Source organism: Equus caballus, chromosome 3, assembly GCF_041296265.1.
Source record: "Equus caballus isolate H_3958 breed thoroughbred chromosome 3, TB-T2T, whole genome shotgun sequence".
NCBI classification, from domain to species: Eukaryota; Metazoa; Chordata; class Mammalia; order Perissodactyla; family Equidae; genus Equus; species Equus caballus.
The window spans coordinates 68313800-68328842 of record NC_091686.1 but is presented as its reverse complement, the minus strand read 5'-3'; the positions used below and the strand labels follow the sequence as shown (position 1 = coordinate 68328842).

Sequence of the window (15043 nt, the reverse complement as noted above, 5' to 3'; positions counted from 1 at the left end):
TGTAATGTCAAAGAATGAAGAATTAATTCACAATGCTATCTGAAACATTTGAGTCACATACTTTTAAACGATGAGTAGGATCTGCCCCATGAGCCAGGAGTAGTTCCACCACTGCCAGATGACCCCCTGCACAAGCCAGGGACAGTACAGTATGATCATTATTAGCTGTGGTTCTATTCACATTTGCTCCTAAAACAGACAAGGCATGGAAAATCATGTTAAGAGATTGTCATTTCTTAAATTACAGTAAACTTCAAAATCATAAAGAGTAGAAAAACAGTATAATGAACCTCCCCCCCAATACACATTACCCAGTTTCAACGATTATAAACACATGGTCAATCTCATTTTACATATACCCACATCAGTTTTCTCCTCCCATCTTGAATTATTCTAAAGCAAATCCTAGACAAACATGATATAATTTTGTTCATAAATATTTCAGTAGGTATCATTAAAAGAAAAGGATAAAAGTATATCTTACTCCTAATGTAATCACTGCTTCAAAAAAGCAGAATATGAAATTTTATCTATATTTTAAGTTCTTCAGTAGAAAAGACGACTAAAAACTAAAACAAAAAATAAACCACGCTGCCCTCTACGGGGTAAATATGTAGAGAATTAACAAGGAATAGAAAGTAATGGTGCTATCTTTTTTCATTGGAAAATATTTGAAACTGAAAACAGGTATATTTCCCCCTCAATATGAATTCATCCCTGATTTAGAGCATTGTGCTAGACAATGTGGGAAATTAAAAAAAAATAGCAGGAAGAAAGTGGAATCAGATTCATTAAAATTAACCATAGAAGAGAGAGGATAGTGATTATGCAAATAATCCCATTCTTGAGAACACTATAGTATAAACATACGTCACAAGTTAAGCATGTATTCAAATTGCTTAAAATAATTTGACCACTAAGCTATTTCTGATTTATTTTCTTTACCTACAAAATTACAAACAAGAGATCTTTAGTATTTCTGGTAGGAGAGAAATGGCATACATTGCCTTTTTAATTGTTTATGGCCTATATAGTCTTTCTTTTATCAATGTTGAATCAAAAGTAAAATCTTCAATCTCCTATACTTAAGATGATGAAATCTGCATGAAAAACTGTTTCAACTTGAACTTACATAGTAGACACTTAAGAAATAATTCAAAAGAATAATTTAAAGTAATAACATACTTTTGTCATTAAGGTTTTTGGTATTCAAAGTAGAATTACTGACCATGAATGAAAATCCTTCATGTATTTTGGCATATTTGTCACATTTCAATTTTGAACATTTTTTGTGCTATATTTATGACCCCCCTCTCTATATTTTACAAAGAAGGAAATTTGGGCCCCAGGAAATATAAAGTAGAAAAGTGACTTGTCCTCTAGTTACTCAGTGGCATCGACTTCATAAAAATCCTAGTTTCAAGATATATTATTACATGAACAGAACAGACTTTAAGTTATTTAAACCCCTGAAAGTTTTTCATAGAGAATTTCTTCTTTATAGGATGTTTATCAACTACCCACTCACAAAATCTCAGTAGAATCACCCTACCACATGATATCCAAAAATTGTACTTTACTCCTCAATCTCTAAATATCCAAGGGCAGAGGATACACACTTTTGGGGGAAAACTACTGCTTTACACAAACCTACCTTTACTAATTAAGAACTGAACTGTACAAACATGACCAGCTCTTGCAGCTTTCATTAAAGGAGTTCTTCCACCTTCAGATTCATGCTCCTGTTTAAAAAACACAGACTTAATTGATATTTAACTGCTAGTGAACAATTATTTTTGCCATAAAAATCAAAAAGGAAAAGAATTGGACTAATTTATGAATCTAAGTATATTAAATATCATGCTTTGAAATAAATTAAGAAATATATTTTTAAATTAAAAAAAATCTCAAATTAGAAACATGTTCTACTGAAATAATTTAAGAACTGAATCCATCTGTGTAATTTTTCCTTCTCTCTCTACACAAAGGATTGTGGAACTTGAGACAGTGAATGGCACTCTAGCACAGCCCTCTCTAAATAATCAACATTATTAGTATTATCCTTATCTACTCCAAGTGATGTTCCTTTCGTAAGTTTGCATCCTACCTGTATGAATTTCTTTAAGTACATCACTCCCTCGCCTTATAGACTTCCCATCATCTCTATTTTACCTTACATAAAAACAACAAGGTCTAGTGATAATTTAAATATCGCTAAAACCATCAGTTATAAGATATTACTAGAGATTTCTGGATCTCAAAATGATGGAGAATCTACTGCATTCTTGTGATTGCTGGGTAATTGAGAACACTATTGGGGAAATTTTCAGATCTTAGAATATAAAGGTTTGAGAAAAAATACCTTTTATAAAGCATTATATATACTGTTTAACATTCACATCTGATGAATAACTTTTGATTTTTCTCTTAAGCTATACACTAGGTTGTTCTAATTGCAATTAACTAAGCAAGATTACATTGCTGTATGTTTCAAAGCCACTGTGGTCAACAGTGGAAGTACAGTTCCTAAGCTTCAAGCTCAAAATCTAATTAGGAAAAAATACGCACAAAACTAACTAGAATATAATGTGTGTAAAAAGCGCTTCAAGAGTTATACCAACAAATCAGAGCTGAAAGAGACCACAATAGTAATCTAATTCAATCCTCTCCTTTCATAAATGAGAAAAGAGAAGTTAAATAACTATCAAGTTTACAAAACTAATGAATAGAGGTGCCTGTTTCTGCCTGCATGTGAACTTCTGTCATAAACTATGAAATTCTACAGGAAAATACATTTGCTTATTGATCTCAGTTCCATGAACATATAGGTACTTACATTTTAACTAAAACCTACCTTTTCACGTCTCACCTCTACTCCCTCACAGGCTAAACTGGAAGACTATTTTCCCCATATACACTTGCTTTTATGCTTCCCTGTGTCTCAGGCTGTACTCATACTATTTCTTCCCACTGGAATACCTCTTTAGTCACGGCATTGCCATAGCTACCTTCCTAAACCTTACCCAGTCTAAAATATAACATCTTACATGACGTCTTCACCTCTTTCGAGCTTCTTTATTTTCTGTACTTTCCCTATGACATCTCTTTATAATCTACCTTATAATGACCTCACTATTTCATCCTTCAAATACTAAAAGTTATTTAAAGGGAAATATTATGTATTAAATACCTACCTTTTTCAACTCCTTTATTATTTAATAGTGCTCTAAACAATGTAGGCACAATTTATTTCCTAAGCTACAGTGAAAAGCCTCTAAGCTATGTTTGACTTTTTGTACAATATCAGAAAAGCTTCCAAAAATAGGTAAGTACCTAAGAGAAAATTAATTTGTACTAATATATCTAATACAAAGTTTTCCATCTTTTGTGGGGGACAAGGGCTACTAGACTGGACAGTTCTGCTAACAAAGAAAATAATATGGACACCAAACAATGTAGGAAAAAAAATGTGACTAAATGAGATAAAGAATGGCAAAAAGGTCAACATAAAATTAGAAGAAATATCCTTTGTCTACAATATCCATAGAATTTTAAAATAATTTCTTGTCTTAGTTTTAAATATTAGGATTTAAAAAGTGATACAGCTTACCAGATCTGCTCCTGCCTGAAGTAAGACATCTGCTACATCAGTATGACCGTTTTCACAGGCATATGTTAGTGCTGTATCCCCTGTTGCTGTTGTTGCATGAACATTAGCTCCTGTAGTAGTGTTAAACAACATACAGACTTAATAAAAGAATCATAAGACATAAATGATGGACATAGAAATTTCTTCTAGATAAGCCATATTTCCTCAAATTAGACAAAATAGCCTTATCCATTTCTAGAAATAGGGAATATTGTCAGCATCTTTAAAAGGAAAAGAGAAAAAAAAAATTAGAAATAGATTACCGCTTGAAATTAAAGCTGCTGATACTTCAAACAGCAATAAGGTAAATTATTCAGAATAGACATGAAAGTTTACCACATTTTTTAACACAAATTCAGTGTATCATATCAGAAAAAGATTATTTGCATTATCAGCATTTTTACTTAAAAAAATCATGTCAAAATCTTCTCCCAAATGCAAAAATGCCTACCTGCAGCTAATAAGTATTTAACTAACTCCAAATGACCCTCTTGAGCAGCTTCCATTAAAGGGGTAGAACACCCTAGTTCTATATCAGCTCCCGCCTTAATCAGAAAGTCTGCCACTTCCAGAAAGCCTCCACAGCAAGCCAGAGTCAAGGCAGTTTCTTGAGTTTCTTCTGTCTGTGCATTGATATTTGCTCCTAAAATAAAGATTCTAATTATTTAAAGAAAGTCATTAACTTATTCCAGAGATAAGCAAAATACAATTGTTTCCTAATAAACTATACTTAAAAAATGAATGCTTAGATTATTTATTAAATAATAAAGTGCCTCTCCCTTACCCTGTTAGGCACTTAAAAATAAAGAAAACTATCAAAACCACATCCATCAGTCCATATTTGATGTACACAGCTGGAGTAAGATTTATTCAGCCAGATGGTACAAGTCAGGTGATAAAGGACTTAGAAAAATAAACTATATTCCCTCATTATAAAGATTCAAAAATAAGGATGATAAAGACGTTGATAATGATGATAATAATAGCTAACATTTAATACACTACTACCATTTGCCAGGCAATATTGACAGCACTTTACATGTTGTTATTAGCTCCACTTTACAGCTAAGGAAATTGAGATTAACCAACTTGCCCAAGGTCACAACATTATCATCATCACTACTACCACCATCACCATACCTAACACTTAACAGGCACTATGTGACAAACAGGGTCCCAAAAGCTTTAAACACACATAGCAACTCTCACAACTCTACAGATGGCAAAATTTAGGCACAGAGGGTTACAAACGTGCCTAAAGTTACAAAATTGGCAAGCAATGGAGCTGTGATTCAAACCTAAGAAATCTGCTCCAAAACCAGTGCTTTTAAAATTCAGTCAATATTCTCTCTCAATAAACAAATTTTTTTAAAATGTGCCATTCCTCTTAAATTTGTCTAAACAAAACGTTTACCCTAAAAGAGAGAGAAAAATAGGCTACAAATATGGATAGAGATGGGAGATTACTTCTAAACTTAAGGTATCTTAATACAGTAAAGTAGCTGTTTCACTTTTCCCAAAAGAGAACTCCACTGTATACTGAGCTCCCTGACAGCTTCTTAAATGTGCATTTTTTTTTTTTAAGATTGGCACCTGAGCTAACAACTGCTGCCAATCTTTTTTTTTTCCTGCTTTTTCTCCCCAAATCCTCCCAGTACATAGTTGCATTTTTTTTTTTTTAAGGTGTGGGTCCTTCTAGTTGTGGCATGTGGGACGCTGCCTCAGCATGGCCTGATGAGTGGTGTCATGTCCACTCCCAGAATCCGAAACAGTGAAACCCTGAGCCACCAAAGTGCAGTGTGTGAACTTAACCACTCGGCCATGGGGCTGGCCCCTAAATGTGCATTCTTATCAAGTTAGTCCTTATGGCAGAATTTCCCACACTGTTTCATGAAAAACAGATATATCAAATATTTATCCCGGTATTCTGCCCCAAGAGAATTGTCTTAATATACTAGCTTGAGAAATGTTGAATCTCATATATACCCCATACAACCTACAAGCCTAACCCAACCCCAGTTCTCTCTGTTTTTATTCACACAGTACGTGATGGTTCTGAAAGCTCTATATTAAAGAAGTCTACTTTGATGTTGTTTAGCACAGTATGGGAGCCATTTTCAAAGCAAACACTTTATCATTAGTTTTTGTGACAACATCTCATTACAAATCTCCTAGAAAGATGAAATATTGAAATTCAATCTTATAGAACTATAATCTTACATATTACACATTTGTGTGTTAGTGTCTTGATCAGTATGGTTACCTTGGCCTAGAAGTAATGCCACCATTTCTTCATGTCCTTCACGAGCTGCTTCCATCAATGGTGTATAACCTTCATCATTGACCTCCTCCAGGCTAGCTCCTCTTTCAATAAGTAAAGCTGCAAGTTCCACATGCCCACCACATGCAGCCAAAGTCAATGGTGACTCAAATGAATCAGCAGGCATGTTCACTTGGGCACCACTGTCAAGAAGTAACCTAGCTACTTCAACATGGCCATCCTAATTACAATGCAATTAAAAAAATTAAATCAGCACCATTAAAAAAAATATGAAAACTTCTCAATTACTAGACAATGACGTTTACTGGTCTCCATTCAAATAAGAATTAATAAATCTATATTTAACAGTTGAGAAGGCAAGTATTTATTAAGATTTATCTATATTTTTTAGTATATAATAGGAAATAGAGATTGAGGATATGAAACATGTAACAAAATGATAACTTCAATCAAGAAGCTTACTAACCACCAGGAAAAAAAAAGCAAGTACATGAAACAAGAGACCTCTGAGATAACATCAATACTGCATGGTATAAGCTTAAATGCTAAAAGGATAAAGTTTAGAAAGGGAAAGTAGGATTTCTGTAGAAACCTTAAGAAAAGCAAACTTTTGATTAGGTAGAAAAAGAAAAAGACAATAGTTTTGGAGGAGTAGGGGAATTGTGCATGATATGTTAGGGGAAGAGGAACACAATATGTACACGGTAGTTCCTGTCTTGTTTAACACTTAAATGCCAGTGAAAATTAAGAAAAAGAAAAAGAAGTTCTCTCATTATTTTCTGTCTCCTTTACTGGTCTCCCTTTCCCACAGCTTCCCTAACTATTGGCAACTCCAAGGCTCTCTTTTCCCCTCTTTTTTTCCTTTGATATACTTTTTCCTTCTGTGTATTACCTCACAGACATTTCATCATTTTCTGAACATGCCATGCCAATGTTGCCTCCATGCATGCCATATTAAACCACGTTTAATGTCTTTATTACCACAATTACTCTGCTGTTCCTTCAATTCAGAATTTTCTTCCTCCATAGCCAACTCCCACATTTCCTTTAAAGTCCAGTTTAAAACTTCAATCTCTTAGCCTCCAAATCTCTGGCCTCTACTATCTTTCATCGACTTACGACACTTCCAGTGGATGCTGGTTAGGTCCAAAGAATATTCCATTTTAATTTCTTAATTTACATATAGGTTGTTTCCCTAGTGAGGGTGGCAAGGATGTGTTAAGTTCTGTATCATGGGGATATTACTGATGTGTTTTACACACATTATATCTCATTTAATCCTCACAACAACCCCAGAGAAAGATATTGTCCTCATATTAACAGATGATGAATTCGATATCTTCAAAGAAAACTTATGTTTGTTCAAAAGAATAACATACTAAAGCAAACAGTGGCATGGTAATAAGAAAAACAAAGATAACTCAAGTCTTAAATGGCTACCTAAAATTTTTTTAAATTACTAATTAAAATTAACATACTTTCAATAATCATTCTCTGAAAGGAAGTTGAGAAAAGAAACCAAATTCATTTGGGGCCTTTTTCTGTCTTTGGCATGCTTTTCTCATAAATTTGTCTATAATGTTACTCCGATCCATTTCTATGCCACAAATCACACACTGAGATACAGACCCATCCCCAAGTATAAACACTTAAAAGAGTTCTTAAAAAAGGAATTCAGGGCTCATGAAAGACCACAATAGAGGAGGAATTTTGTAACACAAATAATACTGTAATTTCAAATTTTTCATAAACTAAATTATTGGTTTGATGAACATGTTATTCTTAACATTATGTATATACTCTGTGGATTATATTCTCCTTTTATATTCTCGATCAACCTTTTAAAAAGTCACTTCTTGTGTCAACTACATAAAACCAGTATAGTTATATGAGGCTAAGAAAATGAAAGTAGTGCTGTAAAGTTTCAGAAAGCACCTCTAATAGAAGTTAATGTTGTACAACTGGCTCTGAAAACTATTGATAATTCAGTTAGCTGAGGTTCTGCTCCACACTAAGTCTATAATAAACAGAATCTTTAAACCCAAGGGAAAGGCACTCATTGGACAGTAATTCTGATCTCTCTACCTAATATATAAGTACATTTCACGTATGTATTTCACCAATCTTACCATGCAAGCCTCCATTAGAGCAGTGTGCATTTCATCTGTTTTATGCTCTTGATCTGCGCCTGCTTCCAAAAGAAACCGCACCATCTCTAGGTGTCCTAAAACAAAAGTGTTTAAGAGTACTTAAAAATACTTTATTATTCCAACAAATATAAGAAAAAATTACAATATTTTGAGAAGTTATATCTAACTTATAGCAATAAATTTATAATATTAAAGTCAGCTACAAGCCACTCTTGTTCAATACACCCCACTGTCCAATACAAATGATATGTGAGCTTTGCCATTCTATTCCTTACCCTGTTGCCCTAGAAACTGTTGCTACTAGAATCCTTGCTGCAGATGAGCAAAGATGCCATTAAAATCCAATACCTCTATATTCCTTCTACAACCTTTTAAGAGTCCAGGAATGCTATAGTTATTTTATTTACGCTATGGAATAAATTAGCTTTTGTGAACTAGTAGCCTGGGATGATGATAATTACTGAAGTTATTTCTTATGAGAAAATGTATTTTAAGTTTCAACAACTAACTCATAAACTTTTTAGGAACAACCAGTTTGTAAGTTAGGAACTGCATATATAAAAATATCCTTGAAACAATACCATTTAATTTACATTCATTCATTTATTTAGATATAAACAAACATATGTATATATATACACACATACACATACACTTGTATTTATGTAGTTTCCAATAAACCATATGCTTCAGTTCAGGTAAAGATACCTTATGAGCAGTTACACAGAAAAACTATATTTTAATAAGGACTTCAGATACTATGCAAGAAACAAAAGAAAAATGACTAATTTTTTCCCCCAACTTTATTTACAATGAGCTGCAGTCAATTCTCAATCAAGTGGGACTGAGGGGAAGAAGTGGATGGTAGAATCATAGATAACCAGTTAAAACAAAACTAACTTCAGTGAGTAAGTATAGCACCTGCCATATTTTGTTTTTGCTAACTATCTCCCTCCCTTTCCTCTCTGAAATTCTCCCTTCCCAAAGATCCACAACAATGCTCAGTCTCAGACTGAGTTCTATCCCTTCCCCATCTCCTCCTTGTCAATCTATGTCCTAGGAGACCTCACCAGAAATAGAGGAAACAGAGAGGGTCCATGGATCCTTGGAAGCAGTAGAGATGTTCTCCACCAGCTCAGTTCTACATCCAGCTTCTAATTAAAGCCTGCAAGCCCCAACCTCAGATGCCCCATTTGGAAAGCAGGGTGGGGCTACAAGCAAAGGAGAGAGGGAAGAGTAGTTAAACGTAGCCCCATCTCAGAGTTCCTCTGGCCAGCTGGGACTCAGTAGTAAAATGCAGCCAGTTCCAGGCTCAGAAGTATTTGTGAGAAGAGAGAGGATGCCCCAAGGCTTAATTCCTCTCCTCCCAAAGCAGATCAGCCTCTGCCTAATTACCCAACAACTAGGGAAGTAAAGGACTTCAGCTGTGCTTCCTAACCATCCTTACTCTGAAAATCTGGTAACACCAGATAATCAAGAGCACTTTAGATTGAGCATATTTCCACATTTAACTTAATTTTTAGTTGTTTGTGCGCCTAATCATTATTTTAACCATGTTTTTAAAGGAAATTATTCCAAAAGACCTCACACAACCTTGGCCACTCTGAAATAGAATGAAACAAAACACCAGGGCTAGGACTAGGCTGAGGGATCAAAGTCTTGCGTGCAAAATTTAAGGAAGTATTCACTCACAAACTTGGGTAAGTGAAGATTCAGCCATTGAGAGTAAGTGCCTCCTTAAATTTTGTACCCAGCCTTGGAAGAGCATTGTCTCAGGGTCAAGAATTTATCACTTATTTTATGATACACAAACATGGCATAGCTGCAGATGGGATGAAACATTGAACTGAATGGCTATACAGACATAAAACTGTATGAAATTTGCTTTTTTAAAAATTTCCTTAGTTTATTTATAGCCATTTATCTGTCATAAAGGCGGAGTTTGAAAAATGTCTGGCTCTGTGGCTCTCTTTTTAGATCTAGAATCTACAGAATTAATTGAGACCAAGCATCTTTCCACACAACTATCTTGCCTTCCCAAAAGAGAGTATTTTTCTGTATTATCAATATTTTCAGGTTAGCTGATATTTAAAATATCATGCACCTCTTTTATACAGCTACATACAGGTAGGTGTTCTCAACTTCAACCAGCTCTTCCTTCTAAATTTATTAAATGTGTTGATGATACTTTATAATTGCTCTAGTGAATTCAAAGTCCCCCCACACCACTTTTTATTTTCCTTTTCATATCTCTCCTTTGTCTTCAATTTTTCTCTCTCCTTCTTGGTATCTCGAGAAATAGCGTTGAGTACCTTCCTGTTAACACATCATTCTGGCTACTTTTATTGTGTTTACTTTTAAAGTTAGAGGCTGAATACTTGGGGATTCAATAGGAATTCTTTTGTGTGAACCAGGCAAAAATTCTGATAATGCAAAATCATTTAAAAGTATAGTGCACATTAAAATTAAATGACTGTTTCTGATAAAACAACAGGATCAATTAAGAGTCATTTTATTGTTGACAATATTTATAATATTAAATTTATATTTTTAAAGTAATATTAAGCTTTTAAACTTCGAAACTTTTAAACACTTTCATTTAACAATTAATTACATACTACACACTATTACGACGTTTTAATTTTACCTTTAATTAAAAAATATTATATAAAGTAATTGTCATTTCATGTGTTTAAAAACTTTGTTTTAAAAAACGTTTTAGGGCCAGCTCTGGTGGCCTAGTGGTTAAGTTCAGTGCACTCAGCTTCAGCAGCCCAGGTTTAGTTCCTGGACACAGACCTACACCACCCATTGTCAGTGGCCATACTGTGGTGGAGGCTCACATACAAAAAGAGGAAGATTGGCAACAGGCTGTAGCTCAGGCAAATCTTCCTCAACAAAAAAAAAAAATTAAAAAATAAAAATAAGACGTTTTATACTGTACCTTTGTAACAAGCTAATGTAAGGGCACTCTCTTTAAATTCATTGGAATGCGTATTAATGCCAGCCCCATTTTCTAGCAGCAATCTGGCTACTTCCACATGTCCAGCACTTCCAGCTTCCATAAGAGGAGTATGACCATTTTCATTATGGTCCTCAATACTAGCACCGGATTCCAAGAGCACCTTTACAACATCTACATAGCCTCCAGCACAAGCATATGTAAGTGCTGTATTGCCTATTTTAATGAAGAAAAACAAACACATTAACATAAAATACCAAAATAAAAGAGTCTAATTTAACATCAAGAAGAAAACTGAAATGGGAGATTATAATCATAATAAATTTAGATAATCTATTTATACATATATATGTATATATATATCATTCCTTTCCTCACTGGATTTCATCTTACTGAAATCAATTCTCTATTCTTTCCATTTAAAATCAGGGTCAAATACATATGAAAAAATCAGATACACATACCACAACTGTAAAGTTATTAAAGAAATGAGCAATTCTGAAACTAACTTTTCAGGTGAGAAAAAGTTATGTTCATTCTAACTTTCATCAGAGAAATGTTTCACAGGCTTTATTTTTTTTGGATTGTAATTATTAATCACATATAGATACACCTCATACCATTCCTTTTAATCATACATATTTGTTTTCACTACAACTTCAAACATCAGTTAACTGATCAAAGTTAAAGTAATTTCAGAAAGAGTCCTTCTTAATGAAAAAAATCTCCCATGTTACAGAAAAAAACAAAACAAAACAAAAAAGCCTTCTGGGTAAAATAAGGATTTCTAAAACTCCTTCATATCAGAACCTGTAGACCTTAAAAATTATCTAAAATATTCAATAAATTTGAAAATCTTATATGAAGGAAATGTGTAATATTTTTCATATAATTTCAGAGCTTTTACACAAATCCATCTATGCCCAAGTCTGAAAGAAAACAAAATTAGTTTAGACTAAAGCTATGTCCCTTGTGGGACACACCGTTTTCATATAATACTTTCTTTTTCTAAGTAGTTCATATACTTTCTTTTTGTGTCATGCCACAATTCAGCAACAGTAGGGCAATAACAGACCCAGCTTTTGTTCCACATCCTTCTTGTTCTCCCTATCTTCCCTTCCCTTCTCCCCCCAAAAACAGGAATCCTGGGTTTCAGAACTGTAGCCCACACCTCTCCATTTCCAAGAGGGTGGTCCTTCTAACCGGGCCAGTGTTTAATCTAAAAGAAACTTACAAGGCCAAGTAATCGCCCTCATACACAAAAAAGGAGAAATTTCCTTCAAAATATCTTCTATATACTTTAAACCTAATGCACAGACTTATGCAAACATGTAACACTTATAATAAAAGAACTGCAAAAGTAAAACTAATGATCACTGATGCGAAATAATCATTACCAAAGAGTGTTAATATTTCAAAAAAGTGAAAAAGAAATACGCATAACCTGTTGAAGACTGTGCATTGACATCGGCTTTATGAGCTAGCAGCAACTTCACAATTTTGACATGTCCTCCATTAGCAGCAGCCATTAAAGGTGTAATGTCACCTTTGATTCCCCTATCTTCCACATTTGCATGCATTGCCAACAAAACCTTATGAAAGAAAATGTTTAAAGGATATTAGAAAATGATATTTTCGTCAAAAAGTTTTGAACATATATTTATGTTAACACCTACCTAGTCATACTATAGTAAAAGAGCCAATAAACACAAAATGTATCTAACAAAACTACTTGTTGAAATAAGCTTAATGGTTGAGTTTATTTCTTTACTAAGAAGGCCACACTAAAAAAACACAAAACAAAACAAAAAAACATAAGCTTTATTTTGATAATACAAACCTGCGCAAGCTCATAGTATCCAGCAGAACAAGCTAAACAAAGAAGGCTCTCCCCTTCCTCGGTGTGTTCATTTACACTCCGCCCTTCAATGAGTAACTTTCGCACAGCATTTACATCTCCTTCTGAACAGGCTTCTGCCAAACTGCGGCTATTATAATATCAGAACATAAGAATACAAAAAATAACACAGCATGAGTATTGGTTTTTGAGTTTAATTTTGACAGTCACACGAAATAAGAATGATTATTTCAATATGATCCATAACAAGAAGAAAATCGAACATGACTCAGTTCGTTGTGTTTTTTAGTCTACATATAAAAGTCACTACCTTAAAATTACCAACATTACAAAATGTTTTCAGTTACGCAATTGAAAGATAAAGTCCAATTTACTTTAAGTGGAAAAAAAGAAAATTTTAAAACAAAATTTTACAGAAAATCACATGAACAAAATACAGGTTATAATTATGCTTCTTTTTGCTTGGTCACTAGAAAATTTTTATGAAACTTAATAAAAAAGTATTTAATAAAATGGGTAAAACCCATACTAATTATAAAGGCCTAAGTTCTTCAATCAAGTAAAGGGAAATCACTAAGGAAAGTTGTGAGCATGTAGTTTTGACAAACACATGAATAACTGATAAGGAGAGTCTTTTTTTTGAAATATTTATTTATGACATCATGTTTTGGGAAGTCTGAAAAATATCCAGGCAAGGCAAAGGCTGAAGGAAAGTAAAATGAATAGAAAAACTAGAGCAACAGAAAATCAGACTGAGAGTAAAGTGTTTGCCCTATAACCCTCCCCCAAAATTCCAACTATGGACATTTCTCAAGATTCTTTCACTTTTGGAGAAAATTCATTCTAAGAAAAACACTAAATCCAGAGCTATTAATTAAAATTATCTTTATTTCAAAAATAACTCAATTCTTTTATCATCCTCTTGAAACATGGCCCTATCACTTCATGTACTAAAAGCATTCATGGATAACCTCTTTTCTATACCTCCATTACTACTATCTAGACTCAAGAACATCATCTCGAGCCCAGATGATGGCAACACCTCCTAAGCAGTCTCTTTTCAATGAGGGAACCAGAGATATCTTGTTTAAGGGAAAGTAGGTCAAGTCACTCTTTTGCTCAGAATCCCCCACTCACCTCTAATATCACTCACAGTAAAAGCTAAAATCCTTATAAGATCTGTCCAGCAGGAGTAACCCACACTTCTCCTTTTCACCTCTCTGGTTTTATCACCTACTATTCTCACTCTTACTCTTCTCATTTTAGCCACACTGGCTTTCCTGCTTTTCATCAAAAATGCTAATTAAGCTCCAACTCCAAGGTATAAGTATTTGCTGTCCCTCTGTCAAGACAGCTCCTCTCTCAGACACAGCTTACTCCCTTACCTATTTCAAGTTTTTGCTAAAAAGCCACCTTTTAAGTGAGGATTTCCTTGACCACTCTATTAAAAATGCAACATGACCTCCAACCCCAAACAGTGCCTTAGCACTTCCCCATTCAATTTTTTCCCCATATTTCTTATCATTGTGTCCCATACTATGTATTCTACCCACTTGTTAACTGTATTGTCCCCTTACCAAAGTCAAAGTCTTGAGCAGCACTTAAGTTTGTCTCTTAATTTCCCATTTTATAGGACACTGACAGTCCCTAGACCCAGGGCTCTCTATCACCTTAAAGAAAGTTCGGGACAAATCCTCCCCACAAGACATTTCCTGTATAAAAACATACCTTTTCTCTCTTTCAAGTGGTCTCTCATTCTCTCTCTCCCCTCAGGCACACAACCCACTCTACTTTCCTAATTGGACTTTCATTCAATTTCCATATGTATATGCTAGCTTTAAAATAACCTTACAGGAACTGCTCTAGCAACAGTTGAACTTCAGAACTTGTGAGCAAAGTGTACATTAAATTTGGCACATGGCACCACACCGAACTAACGTGAAATCTGGCACATAGCACTCACTGCACTCCACTATATATCTCAAACTTTGCTGAATAAATCTGACTGTCATAAATACGGTCTACTGTTTGGCTGATAACTTCTAGTATTTTCAATGCCAAAGAATCTACGGCTTTATTTTTCTATTCTATTTCCTGCTTAAACTAGCTTTAATATACTCTTCAAGGTGTTTTTAATTATCTC

At 34.1% G+C, this 15043-nt stretch overlaps 1 protein-coding gene across 9 annotated transcripts in view; it reads right to left on the bottom strand.

The window, feature by feature from the left end:
• The window catches only part of ANKRD17 (ankyrin repeat domain 17), a 162777-nt gene that overhangs the window by 64190 nt on the left and 83544 nt on the right, over positions 1–15043 (bottom strand). For all 9 annotated transcript variants that reach the window (XM_023637982.2, XM_005608721.4, XM_070263709.1 and 6 more), the window contains 9 exons: positions 12883–13030; positions 12487–12634; positions 11025–11258; positions 8060–8154; positions 5913–6150; positions 4101–4292; positions 3611–3720; positions 1655–1742; positions 62–189 (listed from right to left, as the gene is read on the bottom strand). In XM_023637982.2, the coding sequence (XP_023493750.2) occupies positions 62–189; positions 1655–1742; positions 3611–3720; positions 4101–4292; positions 5913–6150; positions 8060–8154; positions 11025–11258; positions 12487–12634; positions 12883–13030 (1381 nt within the window). The remainder of the gene's footprint in view (positions 1–61; positions 190–1654; positions 1743–3610; positions 3721–4100; positions 4293–5912; positions 6151–8059; positions 8155–11024; positions 11259–12486; positions 12635–12882; positions 13031–15043) is intronic.